The sequence below is a fragment of the Herpailurus yagouaroundi genome, unplaced genomic scaffold (genome assembly GCF_014898765.1).
Source record: "Herpailurus yagouaroundi ecotype Mexico unplaced genomic scaffold, PumYag 185, whole genome shotgun sequence".
In the NCBI taxonomy this organism is placed as follows: domain Eukaryota; kingdom Metazoa; phylum Chordata; class Mammalia; order Carnivora; family Felidae; genus Herpailurus; species Herpailurus yagouaroundi.
Window position 1 is genome coordinate 6,032,928 of NW_024412416.1, and position 23,338 is coordinate 6,056,265.

Here is a 23,338-nt window from a genome sequence, read left to right on the forward strand (position 1 = left end):
CAAACAGGAAGAGACCACACTGGGCCGGGCGGGAGGAGGAGGGATTTTGTTTGGCGGAGGGACTCGGCCAAGTGGGCTGTCGGGACTTTCTGCTACAAAGGTGGGAGGGGGCTGCAGGCCCAGTCGGAGACAGAGTGAAACTTAGTTCAGGGGGACACGTGGCCCTGGATGCCAGCCTCCGGGGTTACGATAAAGATGGCCTCCCTAGGCGAATCCTAGTCCTGATGGTAGGAGATCGGGAGCACGTGACACGTCACCCTTGGGAGCCGCAGTTCCCTGTCACCATGCCCCAGCTGGAGCTTTCTCTTGGGCTCTTGGCTTCCCATTAGCGCAGCCTAGGCCTGAGGGGGTGGCTCCCGGCCGTGGCGGTGGGAGGTCCACACCGCCCAGGCCAGAGCCCTGTCGGCGGGTCTCCGTGGAAGGAGGGAAATGCCAAGGGCTCAGAACACCCTCAGTCTGAGAGGTGGGCACCCAGGGTTCCCCCGCAGACCCTGCACTCAGACCTCGCGTCCCCTGGCCAGGTGACGGTGGCAGTCATTCCTTCTGGCAGTTACACGAGACTGAACTGATCTCTGTGTCCCTTCACTTACGAAGCCCTCGCCCAGGCTCAGGGGATGGCAGACCCGAGCCAGGGCGGGGAGTGCCAGCCCCATGAGGTTCCTCGGGAATTTACAAGCTGATGGAGGAGGCGTATGTGAGCCCTGGGATGCATTTGGCCCTAGCAAGAATGCCGCTTGTCTGCCATGGTTGGAGGAAGGTGCAGAGAAGGGGGCAGGCAGTGCTCCCCGGGCAAGGGTGGGGGCAGGGACAGGGCTGGAAATGGGCTAGAAAGCCTTCAGTAAGGAGGGACTCCTGAAACGACTCACGCGTTCACGCGTTCGTGCGTGTGTGCAGTCACTCGACAAACGTGTGTGCAGCACCTAGTGTGAGCCAGGCACTGTGGCAGGGCTGATGGGGACCGCAGCTGCCGGGAGAGACAGGCAGGACTCGGGTCTTCACCATACGATCAAATGGAAAAAAACTGCACTGAGTTACAGAATTTGAAGAAGAGGTTCGTGGGACTAATGGGGACTAATGGGAACGAATGGAACTCATGGAACTAGGGGGACTTGACCTGGTCAGGGAGGTTGAGGTGGCTTCTCTGAGGAAGACTTGAAGGATGACTAGGACATAGGTGGGGAAAGAGGGAGGAAAAGGTGATTCAGGCAGCAGGAACAGCATGTGCAAAGGGCCTGTGGTGGAGAGGCTGGATGAAGCCCAGAGTGGCTGGACCACCGTGACAGAAGGGAAGAGTCAGAGACAGAGACAGAAGAGTCTGGGAAATGGGCAGCTGAACGTGTGGGTCCCTTTTAGAAAATTTAGTCTGGATTTTATGAACAGAAGGAAGGGTTTTTTTGGTTTTTGTTTTTAGGATTTTATTTTGGGGGCACCTGGGTGGTTCAGTCGGTTAAGCATCCACTCTTGATTTCGGCTCAGGTCATGATCTCACGGTGGTGGGATCGAGCCTCCTATGTACGCTGAGTGCAGAGCCTGCTTGGGATTCTCTCTCTCTTCCTCTCCCTCTACCCCTCCCCCCGCACCCTCTCTCTTTCTCTCTCTCAAATTAATAAACAAACATTAAGAAAGAAAGAATGATGGGAATGCAAACTAGTGCAGCCACTCTGGAAAACAGTATGGAGGTTCCTCCAAAAACTAAAAATAGAACTACCCTACGACCCAGCAATGGCACTACTAGGCGTTTATCCACGGGATACAGGTGTGCTCTTTCGAAGGGACACATGCACCCCCATGTTGATAGCAGCACTATTGACAATGGCCAAAGTATGGAAAGAGCCCAAATGTCCATCGATGGACGAATGGATAAAGAAGATGTGGCATATATATATACAATGGAGTATTACTCGGCAATCAAAAAGAAGGAAATCTTGCCATTTGCAACCACGTGGATGGAACTGGAGGGTATCATGCTAAGTGAAATTAGTCAAAGACAAAAATCATACGACTTCACTCATATGATGACTTGAGACAAAACAGATGAACCTAAGGGAAGGGAAACAAAAATCATATAAAAACAGGGAGGGGGACAAAACAGAAGAGACTCATAAATATGGAGAACAAACTGAGGGTTACTGGAGGGGTTGTGGGAGGGGGGATGGGCTAAATGGGTCAGGGGCACTGAGGAATCTACTCCTGAAATCATTGTTGCACTATAGGCTCACTAATTTGGATGTAAATTTTAAAAAATAAAAAATAAAACTAAAAAAAAAAAAACAAGAAAGAAGGAATGAAAGCTGACTAAATTTTTATTTTTTTTCCTTCTTTTTTTTTTCAACGTTTTTATTTATTTTTGGGACAGAGAGAGACAGAGCATGAACGGGGGAGGGGCAGAGAGAGAGGGAGACACAGAATCGGAAGCAGGCTCCAGGCTCTGAGCCATCAGCCCAGAGCCCGACGCGGGGCTCGAACTCACGGACCGCGAGATCGTGACCTGGCTGAAGTCGGACGCTTAACCGACTGCGCCACCCAGGCGCCCCAGAAAGCTGACTAAATTTTTAAAAAAAGATTTTATGTTTCAGTAATCTCTACGCCCAACATGGGGCTTGAACTCCCAGCCCCAGGCTCGAGTCGCACATTCCACTGACTGAGCCAGCCAGGAGACCCAGAAAGGTTGTAAGCCGTGGTGAAAAATGACCCAATTCTTGGGCCAAACAGGTTGGAGGGGGCCCGAGCGGAAGTGGTGAGTCCATGAGAGTATAGTGGTGTCTACTTAAACAGAGAGAGTGACTTTGACCAAGGACATGATCCGATCAGAGGATGAGGGTAGAATTGGATGTGGAGGTGAGGGTCAGGAGGGGTCAAGGTCTGAGTCACTGGGCTGCTGGATGGCAAGAGTGATCACGAACATTATTTTATTAAGTATGATGAGTGAGATCTTCGTTGCCACTGAGGATGGGAACAGAGGCCTGGCCGAGCTCTGAGTGGGGAAGAAGGGCACGATGTTTCAGGTCTATTATGTGGAGTTTAACGTGTTTTCTCAGTAAATCTGTGCAACAAACCCAAGAGGTGAATGCTATTATCTATTTATGAAGAGAGAGATCTCAGAAAGAGAAAGTTACCTGCCCAAGGTCACAGCGGGGAAGAGGTTAAGACTCCACCAGCCTCTTCTCTCTCTCTCTCTCTTTTTTAAAAAGTTTATTTATTTATTTTGACAAGGGTGGGGGTGGGGCAGAGAAAGAGGGAGAGAGAGAGAATCCCAAACAGGCTCCGAACTGTCAGCACAGAGCCTGCTTCGGGGCTTGAACTCACGAACCGCGAGATCAAGGCCTGAGCCAAAATCAGGAGTCAGACGCTTAATTGACTGAGCCACCCAGGCGCCCCCAGCCTCCTTTCTTTAAAAACAAAACAAGGGGCGCCTGGGTGGCGCAGTCGGTTAAGCGTCCGACTTCAGCCAGGGCACGATCTCGCGAGATCTCGCGTGATCTCGCGTGAGCTCGAGCCCCGCGTCGGGCTCTGGGCTGACGGCTCGGAGCCTGGAGCCCGTTTCCGATTCTGTGTCTCCCTCTCTCTCTGCCCCTCCCCCGTTCATGCTCTGTCTCTCTCTCTGTCCCAAAAATAAATAAATGTTGAAAAAAAAATTTAAAAACAAAACAGGGGCGCCTGGGTGGTTCAGTCAGTTAAGTGTCTGACTTGGGCTCAGGTCCTGATCTCACGGTTCGTCTGTGCGGACAGCATGGAGCCTGCTTTGGATTCTCTGTCTCCCCTCCTCTCTGCTCCTCCCCTGTTCACACACACTCTCTCTCTCTCTCCCTCTCTCTCAAAAATAAATATACATTTTAAAACCAACAAAACAAAACAAAAAAAACATGGCAAAACATCTTTCTTTCCCCTCAGTATGCCGATGGCTGAGATAGAAGTTTTGGGCAGGAAGGGGTGAGAGGGGGAACCTGGAAGGACTCCCTGCTCTGAAAGAATCGAGGGAGGGCTGGGCCCCTGTCGCCGACGAGCCCCGGGCACCCTGCCAGGATCCAGCCACAGGGGTGACCCAAGGCACTCTTGTCCCAAGCCAGAAACCGATCCTCTCCTCCCTTGTATCTCCTCCTTCTTGCTCCTGGGAAGTCCTTCGCAGACTCTAACCTCGGTCCTCCTCCTCTGTCCCCGCTGTCCCGGGGCACAGGCCGATCGATGCCACCCGGCCCTGCCGCTCCCTCTACCCGCTGCCTGCCCATCAGCCCTCCTTCCTGCAGCCTGTAACCGGACGCTGTTTGCTCCCCACCAGGCACCCCCCAGCACACTGTTCCTGGATCTCAGCCTCTCCAGGGCCCGAGCACAGGGCGCCCCTGGCCAGCCCACTGACCTTTGCCTGCCTGAGCCCTGGTTAATTTTTGTCCAATCTGTGGGCTGTGGGGCTCCTCCCCCTGTCCCTCAGGGATATAAGTCTGGCCAGACGCTGCGCCTGCTCCTCGCCGTCCTGAACCTCCCCCAGCTCCCCCCCCTGCCCTCACCATGGCCAAGGGCTTCTACATTTCCAAGCCTGTGGGCATCCTGGCCATCCTCCTGGGCGTGGCGGCCGTGTGCACCATCATCGCTCTGTCCGTGGTGTACTCCCAGGAGAAGAACAGGAGCACCGAGAGTTCCACGGCGGCCTCCACGGCGGCCCCCACGGGCCCTACCACCACCGTGGCTACTACCTTGGACCAAAGCAAGCCATGGAACGTCTACCGTCTACCCAAGACGCTGATTCCCGACTCCTACAACGTGACGCTGAGGCCCTACCTCACCCCCAACAATAAGGGCCTGTACGTCTTCACGGGCACAAGCATCGTTCGCTTCACGTGCAAGGAGTCCACCAACATCGTCATCATCCACAGCAAGAGGCTCAACTACACCAACCACCAGGGGCACATGGTGGCCTTGTCGGGCGTGGGGGGCTTCCAGCCGCAACCTGTCATCGTCAGGACGGAGCTGGTGGAGCTCACCGAGTACCTGGTCGTGCACCTCCAGGAGCCGCTGGTGGCCGGCAGACAGTACGAGATGAAGAGTGAGTTCCAGGGGGAGCTGGCCGACGACCTGGCGGGCTTCTACCGCAGCGAGTACATGGAGAACGGCGTCAAAAAGTAAGTTGCGTCTGCGTCTGCTCAGTGGGGCAGGTCCTAGAGGCTGAGGCAGAGCCGGGTCCTGGGGGCCGAGGAAGGTTTTGGGTTGCGGGCCTCGGAACCGCCTGGAGCCTTCGGCTGGCCATGACTCCATCCGCGGGGGCCGGGGGCAGGGGGGCGGCTCTTTCCTGGGGAGCTTCCATCCCCCCCCCCCCCCCGCGAGGGAGTCAGGGGCAAGTGGCGAAAGAACCCCTCGGACAGATAGGAGAACTGGGGCTCAGAAGAGAGAAACTTGCCCAAAGCCTCCTAGTTAACTCAGGCACGGATCCTTCCGGGACTTTGACCCCGACTCCTGAAGGAATTCTGCTCTCCCACAGGAGCTGGCCTGTCAGGGCCCAGAGGCTGTTTGGGGGAGGCAGGGAGGGCAGGGATGAGCCGGACCAGGCTTTCATGCCCAGCGACATGCCCTTCTCCCGCATGCCCGGCGGCGCCCTGAAGCCCCCGCCCTGCCCACCCTCACGGGGTGCAGGCATTCTGCCAGCACACCCTCTAATACCCCGGTCTGGGCAGGGTGCTGGCCACGACACATATGCAGGCTACAGAGGCCCGGAAATCCTTCCCGTGCTTTGACGAGCCCGCCATGAAGGCCACGTTTAACATCACCATCATCCACCCCAACAACTTGGTGGCCCTGTCCAACATGCTGCCCAGAGGTGAGCGGGTCTGTCCCAGGGGCCACACACGGCCTTGGGAAGAAGGCGGCCCAGGGTTGGGATGCAGGGCGGGGGAGAGGAGGCGTCTCCACATGCCTGAACGGTCCATGCCCAGGCCCCAGCGTCCCGTTTGGTGAAGATCCCACCTGGAAAGTCACCGAGTTCGAAACCACACCCATAATGTCTACCTACCTGCTGGCCTACATCGTTAGTGAGTTCTCATATGTGGAGACAAGAGCTCCCAGTGGCGTCCTGGTAAGAAGCTGGGCCTGTCGGCCCTTCCCCGGGGTTGGCTCTGGCCTGACGGATATTCCTCTTTTATTAATTCCCATCTCAGCCTCTGAGTTGTTAGGCCGGTGTTTAAATCCCAGCTCTGAGTGATCTTGGGCAAGTGTCTTAAGTTCTCTGACCCTCGGTCTCTGCATCTGAAAAATGGGTCTGTCCTCATGAAGGGAGTTCCCAACGCATGGATGCCAAACGGATGATGGCCGTGGCTATTATTATTCCCAGAGCTCCTCCCTAAGGCTCAAAGCCCCCCAAAGACCCCCCCAGCCCCTCATTTTAACCTAGTCATCCCCCTTACTAGCCTGGGATCCCCACGGCTTGGCCCATCTGCACCAGGAGCCTAGGGGGGCCTCTGACCTACCCCCACCCTCTTTGCAGATCCGGATCTGGGCCCGGCCCAGTGCAATCAACCAGGGCCATGGCGATTATGCCCTGAAGGTGACAGGCCCCATCCTGGACTTCTTTTCCCAACATTACGACACGCCCTACCCGCTCAACAAATCGGGTGAGTGAGGGGGCGTTGTGGTGGGGGCGGCGGGTAGGGTTCCCCACCCAGAGGCCGTCCCGACAATGGCTTTGGCCCACGCCACCCCCAGACCAGATTGCCTTGCCTGACTTCAACGCTGGCGCCATGGAGAACTGGGGGCTGGTGACCTACCGGGAGAGTGCGCTGCTGTATGACAGGCAGTCCTCCTCCAGCGGCAACCAGGAGCGCGTGGTCACCGTGATTGCTCACGAGCTGGCCCACCAGGTAGCCCCTGCTTCCCAGGGAGGGTAGGGAAAGGACATGGCCCAAGTCCCCGCTCTGCCCTGGGCACCTGCGAAGGGAGGAGGGTCCCACCCGACAGGATGGCAGAGGGGAGTCACGGCGAGGTTGGTGGAGTCCCGAACCGGTGCCTGGCGCGTGGGGGACACCCGGTGACCGTGAGCACAAGGCCAGCCGGGCTGACCTTCCCCCCCCCCCCAACAGTGGTTTGGGAACCTGGTGACCTTGGAGTGGTGGAATGACCTATGGCTGAACGAGGGCTTCGCCTCCTACGTGGAGTACCTAGGTGCTGACTTTGCAGAGCCCACGTGGAATTTGGTGAGCCGGCTGCCCTGGGCCCCGAGGTCTGGGGACGAGGGGCTGGGGGAGGGGAAGACCTGGGTCATCCCGTGTCGGGCCGGTCTCCTGATGCCCAGCGGGGCTTTGCAGAAAGACCTCATGGTGCTGAACGACGTGTACCATGTGATGGCTGTGGACGCCCTGGCCTCCTCCCACCCGCTGTCAACTCCCGCCTCGGAGATCAACACGCCGGCCCAGATCAGCGAGGTGTTTGACTCCATCTCCTACAGCAAGGTACTGAGACAGTGTGTGTGTGGGGGGGGCGGGGGGGAGGACGTGTGGAAGGGGCAGGGACACAGCTAGGGCACTGGGAGCATCTGCCCTTGTCCGATGGGGGCCCAGGGTCCGGCTGGCTCCGCACAGCCTTCTGAACCCCCTCCCCTCCCCCAGGGAGCCTCTGTCCTCAGGATGCTCTCCAACTTCCTGACTGAGGACCTGTTCAAGATGGGCATAGCGGTGAGTCCCCTTGGCCAGCCATGGAGGCGTGGGGGGGGGGGGCGGTTTCCTCCAGCCCCCGAGGTGCGTCGCCACAGACATTCAGTGGTGGAGGCTGGGGAGCACCTGCTTTGCCCTCACTGCGACCTGTCTTTCCACAGTCCTACCTCCATACCTATAAATACGGGAACACCATCTACCTGAACCTGTGGGAGCACCTGCAGCAGGTCAGTGACAGCCAAGCCCCCTGCAGCCATCGTGTCGGGGTCCTGCGGTGCCCTAAGTCCCTAGGGGTGGCACACGTGTACTAGAATGTGTCCAGCTCCACTGCTCACCAGCCCAGGGGGGTCATTTGAAGCCTTGTTGCTCATCTGTAAAGTGGGGGCCATGATGGCTCCTTGCAGGAGGCGTGAGACCATGGGTCAAGACCATGGGCAGCTTGCCTCAGCCCGTAGTGAGCTCCGTGATGGGAGCCGAGGAGCCCCCCAGGTCTTAGAGGTGAGGAAACCAGCCCTCCTCTGCCTGGAACTTTGGAGCGAGTCTTTCTATCTACTCAGCACTCCCGGCTGCCCTGTGCCCCGACCGGCCCCTCCCAGGCATGAATTTGCACACACCAGCACCCCCCCGCACGAACTTTGACCCTCCCACCCAGCCCTGCCTTGCGTTCCTGTGCACTCAGACCCCAAGCAGCCCTTGTCTGCAGTGCAGACCCTCGGACTGCCCCTCTCCCCGCCCCCTCCCCCGGCCCCCCTGCCTCTAGTATGGCTGGAGTCCGCACACTCCCCATCTTCCCCCAGAGCTTCCCTTCCCTTAGGGCTCCTTCTCTACCCCTCCTCAGCCCCACTGACCCCTCCAGAACCCCGAGCCCGGATCCACCAGGGAGGGGAGACCCAGGGCCTTGTGTCAGAGTCACAGCCGGGCTCCAGGGCCCTCCATGCTGGTCTTCGGCCCAAATTCTTTCTTCTGGTCTGTCCCCCTCCCCCGCACCCCTTCCCTGCCCTGACCTCCCACCACCTGCCGACAGGGGGCTCCTCACTGCCTCGGTCCCTCCCCTCCACATCCACCGTCTTCCTCGCCTGCCTCAGTTTCCTGCTCCTTCCTCTCCTCCAAAGCTGAGCCCTCCTCCACGCCTGCTCTACCCCTGCCTCCAGGGTACTCCCTCTGTGCTGAGCACCCCCCCCTCTGCAGCAGCCCCCAGCTCCCCTCCCTGTTCAGCCTGTGCCCTTCTGGTGTTCTTTATCCTCTTTCCCGTCTTAATTTTCTCAGTCATTAACAGACGTTGTTGGCTTTTTGCCGTTATTACTAAAGCAGTGCACGTGCATGGAAAAAGATGAAAAAAGACCCAAGAAGACAGTAGCGACCGCCCTAAGCCCGTCCCCAGACCACCCACTCCTGCTCCCTGTCTCTGCACCCGCTCGTGCCTCGGACTATGTTTTCCCTCCTCTCCTTCTCCCCTCCCCTCCCATCCTCTGAGGTTCGAGCTGAGCTGAGACCCAGGCTCCTGCCCACCCCCACCCCGGGCTCCTCCGCTGGCCCTGCCTCCCTGCAAGGTGGGTCTTCCGAGGCTGCCCTGGGCGGGCCACTGACGGCCGGGCACCGTCTCGCTGTGCTCCAGGTTGTAGACAAACAGCCGACCATCAACCTGCCCGACACCGTGAGTGCCATCATGGACCGCTGGATCCTGCAGATGGGCTTCCCCGTCATCACCGTGGACACCCAGACAGGCAGCATCTCCCAGCAGCACTTCCTCCTTGACCCCCAGTCCGTGGTCACCCGCCCCTCACAGTTCAAGTGAGCAGCAGGGGGCACTGAGGCGGGCGTCCTGTGAGGGCTCTGAAGGACAGGTGCTGTGGTGTCCCTTGACCGTGGTGGGTCCTGACCTGCCGTGGTCCCAGCCCCAGCACCTGGCCCTGGATGGGGGGGTGGGGGAGGGGCGTGCTCAGTGCCCAGACGGAGCCGGGCAGAGACTGGGAGGCTGGGCGGGGCTGTTCTTTGCTGGCAGTGACTGAGAGCGGCTGGCTGTCATCACCTGGCATCTGGGTCTCTTGCTGCAGCTACCTGTGGATCGTTCCCATCTCTTCTGTCAGAAACGGCAGCCCGCAGGCTCACTACTGGATGCCGGGCGTCGAAAAAGGTAATCCAGCCCCGCCCTTGTGGACAGCCGTCCCCTCCCCCACACCCCCAGCTCCCGGCCCGCGTCCTGGGGGTTCCGCCAGGCCTCGTGGCCTTCCTTCATGGTCTCATTCAACAAATGGAGCCCACCTCTCTGGTTCTGAGCTCTACTCTGCGGCCGCCCAGCTGTGTGGCCCCGGGCAGGTTGCCACTCCTCTCTGGTCTCCCATTTCCTCATTTATAAAATGGGGCTAAGAACAATAGTGGCCCGGTTGAGTTGTGTGGGCACTAAAGAAGAGAACCCACATGAGATGTTTAAGACAGTGCCTGGCGCAAAGCATAAACAGCCCTACTCCACCAGGTACTGGGGAATCCGGTCAAGGCAATTCGTCCCCTGCCGAGGCCAAAACTGCAGCTGGAGAGAAGGAAGATAAGCAGCCAAAACTTTCTAGAGCTGTGTTGGATGCCTTAACAGAGGCACATACAGGCTGCTGGGGCAGGGGGCAGGGAGCCAGGAATAAGGAAGTTTCAGCTTCACGGAGAGGTGAGGGAAGGCTTCCTGGAGGAGGTGAGCTGAGTCTTAGAGGAAGAAAAGGACTTAGCCAGGCTCATGGGGGCAGAAGAAAGAGCAAGAGCGAGGCAGGAGAGAAGCAAGGACTGTGGCTAGGGCAGAGGTGTGCCCTGAAGGTAAGGCTGCTTCCCAAGGTCCCTGCGGACTGCAGGACACAATGGCTGTGTCCTCTGGCCAGGAGGAGCTGGGGCAGGTGGGAAGTGGCAAGCCGACGGCCCCCTCTGGCTGCCGGGAGCAAGGCCGGAAGGGAGGGCAGAGAGGGGCAGCACTGGGGGTGCTGACTGGCGGGGGGCGGGCATTGCCTGGGCTTCCCACTAGGTGATGGGTGGGGGGGGGGTAAGAGGGGAGGAGGAGGGAGGGAGGAGGAGCGGCAGCCTGTGGAGTCGGTCGGGGTGTCCTGAGGCTGTGCCGATGGAGAAGTCTGGGCTGCGGTCACTGGCCCAGCCACGTGGAGCCTGTGGGAGACAGGAAGGGCACCGAGGGGCAGAGATGGCACTTGGTCCCGCTGAGGGCAGAGTTTGGCCTGGCAGCCCAGTCCTACCTACGCCCCTTCTCCTCCCCCTTCCCTTGGCATCGCCTGAGGCTTGAGGGCCAGCCGGTGCCAGGCTGCATGGGAGGCCTGGAGAAAGACAGGCCAAGGGTCAGCCTGTGGCCTTCTGAGCAGCCCCACCTAGCTCTGATCTCTCCCCGCAGCCCAGAATGACCTGTTCAAGACCACAGCTAATGACTGGGTTCTGCTGAACCTCAACGTGACGGGCTACTACCTGGTGAACTATGACAATGAAAACTGGAAGAAGATCCAAACTCAGCTGCAGACAGACCTGTCGGTGAGTGTTGGCCGCCAGCCCCCATCCCCTGCCCCCGGCCCCGGCCCCGGGCCCCCCCCGCCCCGGGCCCCCCCCCCCCCCCCCCCCCCCCCGCCCCGCCCCCAGCAGCAGCCTGAGGTCACGCGCTCTGTCGCCCCTTCTAGGTCATTCCTGTCATCAATCGGGCTCAAGTCATCCACGATGCCTTCAACCTGGCGAGGTGAGTGCCCCCTTCCTCCTGGGGCCCAGCCTGTCCCTGGCCTGGTGACTTGGGCAAGTGCTGTTCTACAGCGACAGACCCAGGCACACTGCTGTGGGCTCCCTGTGCTCCTCTGCGCCCCTCCCTGGGCCCCCACACCCCTGCAGATTGCTAGTGTTACAACCCACTTTTCCCAGATAAGGAATCCGAGACTCAGAGTTTGACTGAGTGCTTTACCTGGGGTCACTCTGTAGCCCGTGACAGCCAGACACAGGTCTGGCCAACTCCAAAACCACAGTGTCCTTTATAGCACCAGGCTCTTTCTGAGGATTAACTGTGTGCCAGCCTGCCATGGCAGATGCTACAAAAAGTCTGGGAAGGACAGAGCAGGAGAGAGGCAGCATGGATAAACAAATATTTATTCAGCACCTACTGTGTTCCCAGCAGGTGCTAAGCTCTTTGACTTAGGTGATGTCACCCATAGACACGGACATTTATGAACCACAGGTGCACAGATGGTCTGAGGAGGAGGAGGGAGGAAGGCACAGGGGGCCGAGCAAATCAGAGAAGAGGTGGGCAGAATAAAGAGCAGAGGTTTTTTGTCCTTATGCATCTCAGCTCTGTCTCTTATGGGCTGTGTGGCCTTAGGCAAGTCACTTTGCCTCTCTGAGCCTCAGCTTCCCATTTGTCAAATGGGGATAATACGCAGGGGAATGTGATTGGCAGTGGGTGAGGACAGGGCCTGAGCTGACCTTGTCCCACATCCCTCCCCCGTCCCCGGCCCCACCCCTACCTACCCCCAGGCCCATCTACAGTGAACGTTGGAGCTGGCTCATTTGGGGCTCTCAGGTTTCAGGAAGGGGTTGGGGCCCCCTCAGTGGGGACTGGGCTTAATGGGGATGCTTACCTGAGCCCTTGTGTCTATCCCCAGTGCCCAAAAGGTCCCCGTCACTCTGGCGCTGAACAACACTCTCTTCCTGATCCGAGAGACCGAGTACATGCCCTGGCAGGCCGCCCTGAGCAGCCTGAGCTACTTTAAGCTCATGTTCGACCGCTCTGAGGTCTACGGCCCCATGAAGGTACAGGGGGGCAGGGCAGGGTTCGAGGGCCAATTTGCCCGGTGCCAGAAATGCACCATTAGGGAGTTACTAGAAATTTTGTCTGGAGCGGTGGCACCCTTCGGGCCGACAGGACACCGGGTCCTTTTCTGAGAGCAGGTGGGCAGAGTGGCAAGAGGGATGTAGGGTGAAGGGAACAGGTACTGGAAAGGTGAGCAGGTTGGGTAGGGCCGAGAAAGGACACAGACGGGGGCGCCTGGACAGCTCAGGCGGTTAGGCGTCCAACATGGTTTCGACTTAGGTCACCGTCTCATGGTTTGTTGGGTTCGAGCCTTGCATTGGGCTCTGCACTTACAGTGCAGAGGTTGCTAGGGATTCTCTCTCTTTCTCTCTCTCTCTCTCTCCCCCTCCCTCTCTGTCTGCCCCCCCCCCCCCGCTCTCTCTCTTCCCCCTTTCTCTCAAAATAAATAAATAAATTTATTTGTTGAGGCTCCCATGAGGGAGATAAGAGAGAAACTCAGCAGGGTGATTTACAAAAGAAAAAAAAAAAAAAAGAACCCAAAACAATTGTCCAACAGTTGGAGATTGGTTAGGTAAACTACGATATCCATTGATGGAATATTATGCAGCCATTAGATGAAACTTGAAGAGATCATTTTTTTTTTTAATTAACTTGTTTTATTTTTTATTTTTTCAAATTTACTTCCAAATTAGTTAGCATCTAGTGCAACAATGATTTCAGGAGTAGATTCCTCAGTGCCCCTGACCCATTTAGCCCCTCCCCCCTCCCGCCACCCCTCGCATAACCCTCTGTTTGTTCTCCATATTTATGAGTCTCTTCTCTTTTGTCCCCCTCTCTGTTTTTATATGATTTTTGTTTCCTTTCCCTTAGGTTCATCTGTTTTGTCTCAAAGTCCTCATATGAGTGAAGTCATATGATTTTTGCCTTCCTCTGACTGACTAATTTCACTTAGCGTAATACCCTCCAGTTCCACCCACGTGGTTGCAAATGGCAAGATTTCATTCTTTTTGATTGCCGAGTAATACTGCATCATATATATATATACCACATCTTCTTTATCCATTCGTCCATCGATGGACATTTGGGCTCTTTCCATACTTTGGCCATTGTCAATAGTGCTGCTATCAACATGGGGGTGCATGTGTCCCTTCGAAAGAGCACACCTGTATCCCGTGGATAAATGCCTAGTAGTGCCATTGCTGGGTCGTAGGGTAGTTCTATTTTTAGTTTTTGGAGGAACCTCCATACTGTTTTCCAGAGTGGCTGCACCAGCTGGCATTCCCAGAGGTCATTTTTTAATTAAAAAATTTTTTTTTCTCGTGCACTTCCTATGATGTTGAAAGAGGTGTGATGGCAAGTGAGATTTTAACTCTTTAACCTGCCTACGTTGGATTTACTCCATCCTCCCGATGTAGTTAAGTCACAATATTTGATCAACTCAGTATTCAGCATTTACTGTATTGTTATTGAAATTTTTTTTTAATGTTTATTTTTGAGAGAGAGAGAGACAGACAGACCGTGAGCGGGAGTGGGGCAGAGAGCGAGGGAGGCACAGAATCCAAAGCGGGCTCCAGGCTCTGAGCTGTGAGCACAGAGCCCGGGATGGGGCTCGAACTCACGAACCACAAGATCATGACCTGATCATGACCTGAGTCAGATGCCCAACTGACTGAGTCACCCAGGCGCCCCAGTATTGTGGTTATTTAAATATGATTCTCTGCTGAGCCACATGGACTACTATGTTTATGTCCCCCCCCCCCCTTTTTTTTATACATCTTGGACAAACGTCATCAGGGCATATGCTAGATTTGCTGCATTTTCCTAGAGGCATCCCTCCCTACCGGAGCCCGCAGTCCATATGCTCCCTTCTGGAACTGCGGCTGAGCCCCACCCCTCCCCCGAATGGGAGGCTCTCCCCCGGTGTGGCATCTCATGTTTCCTGAACCAGTGGGTTCTTCCTTGAGTTTTCTCTCCCATAGTGGAGCACCTTTTCCAGGAGTTTTTGAGAAAGTGTCCCTAAGAGTGGAGGTAGATCATGCACAATGTATTTATTCCATCACCACACTGGACCCAGAATTTACCTGGGATTAGAAGTTTCTAGGTTGGAAGCTACTATTCCTCAGACAATTTCAGGCCTTGCTCCGCTGATGCCAAGCCTCTCATGCTGCTGTTGAGAAGCTCAGAGGCTTGCTCATCTCTGGTTCTTTGAACGTGGCTGTTTTTTCCCTTCTGGAAGCTTGTGGGCTCTTCTCTCAGTCCCGATGTGTCTTTCTCCTCCTCCTCCTGTAGCCCCCTCGGCTACAGATTGTGGGTGTTTCTTCTATCATATGTTTATTTTTAAAACATCTTTTTTTAATGTTTGTTTATTGGAGGGGGGGTGGTAAGAGGCAGAGAGAGAGAGAGAGAGAGAGAGACACAGAATCCGAAGAGGCTCCAGGCTCTGAGCTGTCAGCACAGAGCCCGATGCGGGACTCGAACCCACAAACCATAAGGTCATGACCTGAGCCGAAGTCAGATGCTTACCTGACTGAGCCACCCAGGCGCCCCAGTGTTTTATTTTGAGAGAGAGAACACATGCACATGTGAGTGGAAGAAGGGCAGAGAGAGAGAGAGAGAGAGAGAGAGAGACGGAATCCCAGTCCATGCTGAGCTTGGAGCCTGACGTGGGGCTTGATCTCACAAATCATGAGATCGTGACCCGAACCAATGTCAGGAGTCAGATGCTTAACCGACTGAGCCACCCAGGCACCTCTGAGCATGTGACTCTTGATCTCAGGGTTGTGAGTTCAAGAACCATGTTGAATATAGAATTTACTAAAAATGTACACACACACACACACACACACACACACACACACACACACACATATAGTATCCATGAGTGTGTTTCCCTGAGACCAGGGAATCACCCTTTATCTTGTATAGTGAGGCTGGTGATGCCCACTTTCTACGACTGGCGGACACGGGGGAAAAAGAAGCTGACTAGAGTTACCTCCAGTTAGGATATAAACTTTCACCTCTTCAGTCGGCCAACCCTTCTGCTATGTCTGGGGCCCCCTGATTCTGAGCCCCACTGATTCAGCCTCACCTGTGGGGGTGCTGTTGCCCTGCTGCAAGAAGGGAAGTGGGAGCTTGGGGGTTCAACTACTCCCGCTGCAGACTTGGACTCATTCCCCTGTGTTCAGCCCCCGCCTCACCCCTGTCTCCTGCAGACCCGTCCCTCTGAGTCCGAGCCTTGTCTGGGCAAGCCTTGCTTCCGGTTCCAACCCTCCCTACCCCTGCCCCCGGGGCCCGCACTGTGACTCTGTCCCGTCCCTCCCTTCCTCTCCCCACCTTGCAGCTTCCTGACTGCATGGGCATCTCATCCACTCTTTTTCCCTTTCCGTTCTCTTGGCTCTTGGAGGTTTATTCCTTTTACGTTTGGACGTGGATTCCGGTTGGGGCCCGTGACGATCGACCGTGTTGAACCCGAGTCTGCGAAGGGTGTTAGTAGCAGGAGGCAGAACTTACATTCCAGTGTCGGGGGCAAAGGGCAGCAGACAGCATGACGGATCTGCTGGGTAGACGGGGTGGGGGGGGGGAAGAAGGGGTAAACTCACCAATTTGAAAATCAGTTTGGGGAAGCTTGTATTTTCCACACTCTTCACAGTAGACACGGAATACTCACCACCGGGGTTGGTGGTGGAGCGTGGGCGGGGGGGGGGGGGGCGTGGAAACCCAACACTATTAAAAACTGGTGACACAGACAAGGAGTGTTGGAGCTGACTGAGGCTTTCAGGCAGGAGAGCCTCGGGCCAGTGATCTGAAACCTGGCCCGTGCGGGCCCCTTTGGGCCCTGCTGGCTCCCTCAGGGCCCTGAGCCTCCGGCCTCTCTGCCTCCGTAGCCAGCAGCCCTTGCTGCACCTACACCCATGTCAGAGGCTGCAGGGACTCCAGAAAGACCTGGCAGGAGTCTTGCCTTCAAAGCTCTCCGTGTTTTCTTTTGCCCAGAGGTACCTGAAGAAGCAGGTCACGCCCCTCTTCAATCATTTCGAAAGAGTCACCAAAAACTGGACTGATCACCCGCAAGCCCTCATGGACCAGTGAGTGGACCGTTGAGAAGCCAAGAGCCTCTCTCCTTTCCTTATTTCTGGAGGCCATGGGCAGCCCAGCTACCCTGACCCGGGGAGTCCAGGGCAGGGCCCCGCAGTGTCCTCTGGAGGCCATCTCTTGGCCGGGGCCACCAGGCGGGAGGAGGAGGCCTGCCCTGAGGTTGTGTGTGGCCTGGGAGCCCATCTGACCTCTTTGTACAAGGGACCCAACTGAAACTCTGAGGTCCCCTCAGGGTCTTGATCATTCAGATTCTCGGTGTTCAGATAGGGGCTGCAGCCTGTGCTGACTCCTCTAAGTCCCTGGGCTGCCCAAGGCACAAAGCCACTTAGGGGATCCAGTGAGCAGCCTCAGACAGAGCCCGGGCCCCGCCATCCTTCCCAGAGCTGTGTGTCGGCAGGGGGGTGTCTCTGCCCAAGTCTGGGCCGGGCGGCCCATGGGCATGCTGACGGAGTGTCACCCGTGGGGCAGGTACAGCGAGATTAACGCCGTCAGCACCGCCTGCTCCTACGGGGTTCCTGAGTGTGAGAAGCTGGCCGCGACTCTTTTCGCCGAGTGGAAGAAGAACCCCCAAAACAACCCGTGAGTGTATCCCCCGCTCCTCCCCTGACCTTCATCCGTCCCTAGAGCCCACAGCCGTGTCCTCGTCAGACCCTCGTCCCCCCGCCTCCCTGCCCTGACCCTCTCACCCCTCGCCAGGATCCACCCCAACCTGCGGTCCACCGTGTACTGCAATGCCATCGCCCAGGGCGGCGAGGAGGAGTGGAACTTCGTGTGGGAGCAGTTCCTAAAGGCTGAACTGGTGAACGAGGCTGACAAACTCCGCGGAGCCCTGGCCTGCAGCAACCAGGTCTGGATCCTGAACAGGTGAGGACCGGGGCCCGACGGGGCCGCGTGAGTTCCCCTCCCCACGGGGGACCCCACGTGGGGGAGCAAGAACCAGCCGGGCCTCTCCTTCACGGCATCCTCACAAACCTGTGCGGTGGGGCGGTGGGGCCCCCATGTCGCAGAGGAGGACACTGGGGCTCAGAGAAGCGAAAACAACTTGCCCCAAGTCCAGAAGCTTTAGTAAGTGGTGGAGCCAAGATCTGAACCCACGTCTGGGTCTCCGTCCCACACTTTTAACCGCTTTGGCTTCTTGGCCGGTAGTTGACAGAAGCTCAGTTTTCCTCTCTGCCGAGGGCTCTGTTGCAGCTGGGCCTGGGTCCTTTTGGATGTCCAGCGGGGCACGCCCCAAGCTCCTGGCTCCCACCGGCCACCTGTATGTCATCTCCCAGACCCCAGTAAAGAAGAGCCTCCCTCAGTGTCAAAGACAAAGGTGGCTGCCGCGCCTGGGACAGGGCTCCCGGCTCTGGTACTCCTTCCTGTCTTCATTCATTCATCATCAGTCATCACATATCCATCGGGCACCAGGTCCGTGTCAGGCAGGGCCAGTGACCCTGCCTGGGAGACTCAGTGTCCCACCTGTGAGAGGGAGGTAGGACGAAGAGGTCTTCAACCCTCAGTAGACTGAAGGGACATTAGGAGGATGCCGGAGAGGTGTCGGGGGCGGGGGAGGGGATCCTTTGCCTTCCTGGGTTCTCTGTCTCATATCATCTGACTACAGCCCTTGGAAGTGGTCACTAACCCAGCATCCTTCCCTCACAGGTTCCTGAGTTATACCCTGGACCCTAACTTCATCCGGAAACAAGACGTCACCAGCACTCTCAGCAGCATCTCCAGCAACGTCGTTGGGCAAACCCTGGCCTGGGACTTTGTCCAGAGCAACTGGAAGAAACTCTTTCAGGAGTGAGTCTGGGGGAGCCTGCTGGGAGAAGTGCCCGCCAAGGCTGGGGTGTCCGGGGGCGGAGGGAAGGGTCCGTGTGTCTGTGTGCATGGGACACCGCAGGGCTGGAGCGTGGTGGGGGGCTGTGGACACCGCCTAGGAGTGCTGAAAAATTAACCCAGCTTGCGGTCAGGCGCGGGGGAGGGCGGGGAGGGCCAACATGGAAAGACAAGGCAGGGTATGGGGTGTCCTTTCTCCCACTTGGGGCGAAGAAAGTCTGTTTCTCTGGAGACAGGGGAGCAAGGATACTGAGATCAAACCTGCGGTCGTGTCCCTCGGGGTATCACCTTGGGTGTGTCATTTCATCTCACCTCCAAGATGGGGACAGTCGCAGAGCAGACGTGAGGGTATAATGGCACCTGCCAGTCACGGAGCATTGCTTCTTCTGCCCCTCACGATGTCTTCTCTCTCCTGTCCCCACAGCTATGGCACTGGTTCCTTCTCCTTCTCCAACCTCATCCAGGCGGTGACCCGACGATTCTCCACTGAGTTCGAGCTGCAGCAGGTAAGAAGCCCGGGACCCTGGGGCGGCATCCAGAGGTCCATCGCGAGTCTAAAAGGACCACCATTCAGCCGGCACCCCCTGGGTGTGGTCAAGGAGAGCCCGGGCTCCACGTTGCCAGGCCTTCCTCACCTGCAGGGGAAGCTGGGTATTCAAGCTTTTTATTTATTTATTTATTATTATTTTTTTTATTAAGTTCTCTCTATATTAAATCAATATTTATTATTTATTTAACTATTAAATAAATATGTAGTTAGCTAACACACAGTGTAGTATTGGTTTCAGGAGTAGAACCCAGTATCCAGGCTTTTTAAATGGTGACGATTCAATCAGAAAACTTCATCTTGGAACTTTCATACGGGCAAAAAGTAAAGACGATAATATAAATGAACCTCCACGTACCTACCCATTACCCAGATTGAACAGTTATCAGTGTTTTGCCGGTTCTGTTTTGGGGGTGGAGAATTTTCAAGCAGGGATCACTAATATACAGTTCACCTGTCTATGATTTCGTCCTATTTAAAGGAATTTTTAAAAGATAATCTCAATGTTATTATTATTAGCAAAGCCAAGAAAAGGAACAATTCTTTACGTATCCTATTCTGCCTGGCCCATTTTTGTTTGTTTGTTTTGTTTTTATTTTTGAGGGAGAGAGAGAGCAGGGGAGGGGCAGAGAGAGGGGGAGACAGAGGATCTGCAGAGGGCCCTGTGCTGACAGCAGAGAGCCCGAGGTGGGGCTTGAACTCACGAACCGTGAGGCTGAAGTTGGATGTTCAGCCGACTGAGCCACCCATGTGTCCCTCTATCTGGCCCATTTTAAACCTTCTAGGTTGTTTCTTTTAAAACTCATTTTGCAGTGATATGCATGTTTGAATCAGAAGCTAAAGTTAACTCATTGTATTAGGTTGATATTATCTATTTTTTTAATTGAGATATAATTAATGTACTATAAAACTCGCCATGTTAAGTGGCTTTCAGGATATTTACAAGCTTGTAGAACCATAACCACCATCTACTTCCAGAACATTCTCATTACCCCCCAAAAGAAACTGTGGCAGTCGCTCCCCAGTCCTCTGTTGTCAGCCCCTGGCAACCACTAATCTACTTTCCGTCTCTATGGATGTGCATATTCTGGATATTTCATGAAATGGAATCATATAATATGAGGGCTTTTGTGGAAGTTTCATCCATGTGGTAGGGTACCACTCCTTTTTATGGCTGAATAATATTCCATTGTATGGGTGTAACACATCTGTTTATCCATTGATCAGTCGATCGACATTGGATTGTTTCCACTTTTTGACTATTATGAATAACGCTGTTATGAATGTTCATGTACAAAGTTTTGAGTGAACATATGTGTTTGGTTCTTTTGGGTATACACCTGGGAGGGGAATTGATGGATCATTTGGTAACTTTATGTTTAACTCTTTGAGAAATTGCCAAAATGTTTTCCAAAGTAATTGCACCAATGTACTTTCCACGGCTCTATGTCTTTGGACACTTACGTTTCTGTTCTTCCTTCGTTCCTTTGTTCCTTCATTCCTCCCTCCCTCCCTCCCTCTGCTTCCTTCCTTCCCTCCTTCCCTCCCTCCTTCCTTCCTTCCTTCCTTCCTTCCTTCCTTCCTTCCTTCCTTCCTTCTTTCCTTCCTTTTAAATTATAGCCATTCTGTGGATGTGAGATAGTATGAATTGCATTTCTCTAATGACTAATGATGTTGCACATCTTTTCATGTGCTTATTGGCCATTCATATGTCTTCTTTGGAGGAATGTTCAAATCCTTTGCCCATTTTTTAATTGGGATATTTTTCTCTTCATTTTTGAGTTGTAAGAGTTCTTTATATATTCTGGATACTACACCCTTATTAGATACCTGATCTGCAAATGTTTTCTTCCATTCTGTGGATTGCCTTTTTACTTTCTCAATAGTGTCTTTCCATACCTTAACATTTTTTTTTTTTATTTTGATGAAGTCCAGCTTTCTAATTTTTCTTTTATGGCTTGTGTTTAGGCATATCTAAGAAACGATCACTTAATCCAAGGTCATGAAGATTTATACCTGCTTTTTACTAAAAATCTTACTATTTGAGCTCTTACATTTAGGACTTTGATCAATTTTGGCTGGATTCTTGTATATGGTGTGAGGTGGGGGTCCAACTTCATTCCTTTGCATGTGGCTGTCCGATTGTCTCACTACTATTTGTTGAGCAGACTATTCTTTCCCCCACTGAATGGTCTTGGCACTCTTGTTGAAAATCAATTGACTGTAAATGCGAGGGCTTATTTCTGGACTCTTAATTGTATTTCATTGATCTATCTGTCTGTCCTTCAGCCAATACCACACTGTCTTGATTACTGTAGCTTTGTAGTGAGTTTAGGAATGTCAGCCCTCCAGCTTTGTTCAAGATTGTTTGGCTATTCTGAGTCCCTTGCATTTCCTTATGAATTTTAGTATCAGCTTGTCCATTTCTGCAAAAAAAGGCAGTTGGAATTTTGATGTGGATTGCGTTGAATCTGTAGATCAATTTAGGAACCGTTCCCATGTTAATAATATTAAATCTTCCACTCCATTAACACGGATTTGGGTCGATTTGGGTATTGTTTCCTTTTATTCAGTTCTTCTTAATTTCTTCCAACAGTGTTTTGTAGTTTTCAGCATTACCAGTCTTGTATGTCTTTTGTCAAATTTATTCCTCAGTCTTTTATTCTTCTTAATGCTATTGTAAATGGGACTGTTTTAATTTCATTTTCGTATGTCTCATTGCTAGTGTGTAGAAATGTAGTATGATCTTGTATGTTGCTCATCTGAAACCTTGCAGAATTTGTTAGTTTTAATAGTTTTTTGGTTTTTTTTTGTTTTTTTGTTTTTGGTAGATTCCTGAGGATTTTTCTGAATACAAAAATCATGTCATCTGCTTATAGAGATAGTTTTACCTCTTCCTTTCTGGGTGCCTTTTATTTCATTTTCTTGCGTAATTGCCCCGGCTGCAACCTCCTGTACTAATATATCTTTTCATCTGTGACTTATTTATTTATTTATTATTTTATTATTTATTTTATTATTATTTAAAAATTTTTTAATGTTTATTCACTTTTTGAGAGACAGAGAGAGACAGACCATGAGTGGGAGAGGGGCAGAGAGAAAGGGAGACCCCGAATCTGAAGCAGGCTCCAGGCTCTGAGCTGTCAGCACAGAGTCCGCTGTGGGGCTCGAACTCACGGACCATGAAATCATGACCTGAGCCAAAGTCGGGGGCTTAACTGACTGAGCCACCCAGGAGCCCCGAGGCTGTGCTTATTTTCGCCTCTGCCCTAGATAAGGACTTTATCCCAGGGACAGAGAAGGGCCAGCCCTTTCTCTCCTGGAGAACAGGCCGTGGCTTCTCCATTTGCAAGGGCCCTAATGTGGACAGGGAGGACAGAGGACTAGGCCGCCCTCCCCTCATGCTGTGTTAGAGACCCAGCCTGAGGCTGAGAATCTTCATTTCCTTGGCAGCTCGAGCAGTTCAAGAAGAACAACATGGACACAGGCTTCGGCTCAGCCACCCGAGCTCTGGAGCAAGCCCTGGAGAAGACCAAAGCCAACATCAAGTGGGTGAAGGAAAACAAGGATGTGGTGCTCAGGTGGTTCACAGAAAACAGCTAATGGTCCTTGGTCCTTGCAGTCACCTGGCCCCCATGTGAGATGCCTATTCTGTGTCTGTCCCAGTGGCCCACGGCAGGACCCCTTCCTGGAGCCTGAGGCAATGGTGTCCTCACCCCAGGACAAAGTCTCTGGCCCATGTTTTCTCCACTCTGCCCATGGGGCCAATCCAGTTCCTGATGGCCAGACTGCCCCAACACCTCTCAGTCCCTGCCCCTCCTGCCAACTCCACCCCAGGCCTGGCATGGTGTCTGTCACCCAGGGCCCTGGGGCTGATCTCAGGGAAGCCCAGCGCTGGGGTCAGATGAGCAGAAGCCCTTGATGGACGATGGATGGCCTTAGGGGGCGGCCCTGTGCCCTCTCTCACCTTCCCATAAATTTCCTGAACCTGAGGAATCAACAGGGCACCAGATCTATATATTTTTTTTCTAAGAGAAAATGTAAATAAAGGATTTCTAGATCAATGCCTAGACTCGTTACTACACTAGAGTGGGAGTGAGTAGGTTTGCACAAGAGCCAGGAAGCCTGGGAGGGACGGAGGGACCCCGGGGTGTAGGGGACCCCCACGGAGCACAGGAGGGGAGAAGTGCCCAGCCTGCTGGCCCTTCCTACAGAACACCTGGGTGTGCTGTGGGGTCGGCCTGTGGTGTTCATTTCATCCAAATTCCCGTGGCAGGCAGGAGATGCCGGGTGCCGGAAACCATGAGGAGGTGGGTGCTATAGCAGACCCAGCGGTTCTCGTGATGGAGTGCAGGGAGCTGGGGCTTGGTGCCAGGCGCAGAGCAGGTCCTGACAGTGGAGGGAGTCTTTTTCAGAAAGCAGAAGTTTCTGTAGTTCCAGACACTACGATCCGCACCTGCCCTACCGCGAGGTTAAGGG

General features: G+C 54.4%; 1 protein-coding gene across 1 annotated transcript; it reads left to right on the forward strand.

Moving 5' to 3' along the window:
- Nucleotides 1-4,280: 4,280 nt before the first annotated feature.
- On the forward strand, nucleotides 4,281-22,923 carry ANPEP (alanyl aminopeptidase, membrane). The gene is made up of 20 exons (XM_040493660.1): nucleotides 4,281-5,114; nucleotides 5,664-5,806; nucleotides 5,922-6,061; nucleotides 6,470-6,596; nucleotides 6,688-6,842; nucleotides 7,062-7,175; nucleotides 7,287-7,430; nucleotides 7,587-7,652; nucleotides 7,793-7,858; nucleotides 9,247-9,422; nucleotides 9,686-9,765; nucleotides 11,008-11,141; nucleotides 11,285-11,340; nucleotides 12,251-12,398; nucleotides 16,390-16,481; nucleotides 16,960-17,070; nucleotides 17,188-17,355; nucleotides 18,136-18,276; nucleotides 18,737-18,818; nucleotides 22,313-22,923. The coding sequence occupies exons 1-20, from the start codon at nucleotides 4,504-4,506 to the stop codon at nucleotides 22,460-22,462; spliced, it is 2,904 nt and encodes a 967-aa protein (XP_040349594.1). The 5' UTR covers nucleotides 4,281-4,503; the 3' UTR covers nucleotides 22,463-22,923.
- Nucleotides 22,924-23,338: the final 415 nt, after the last annotated feature.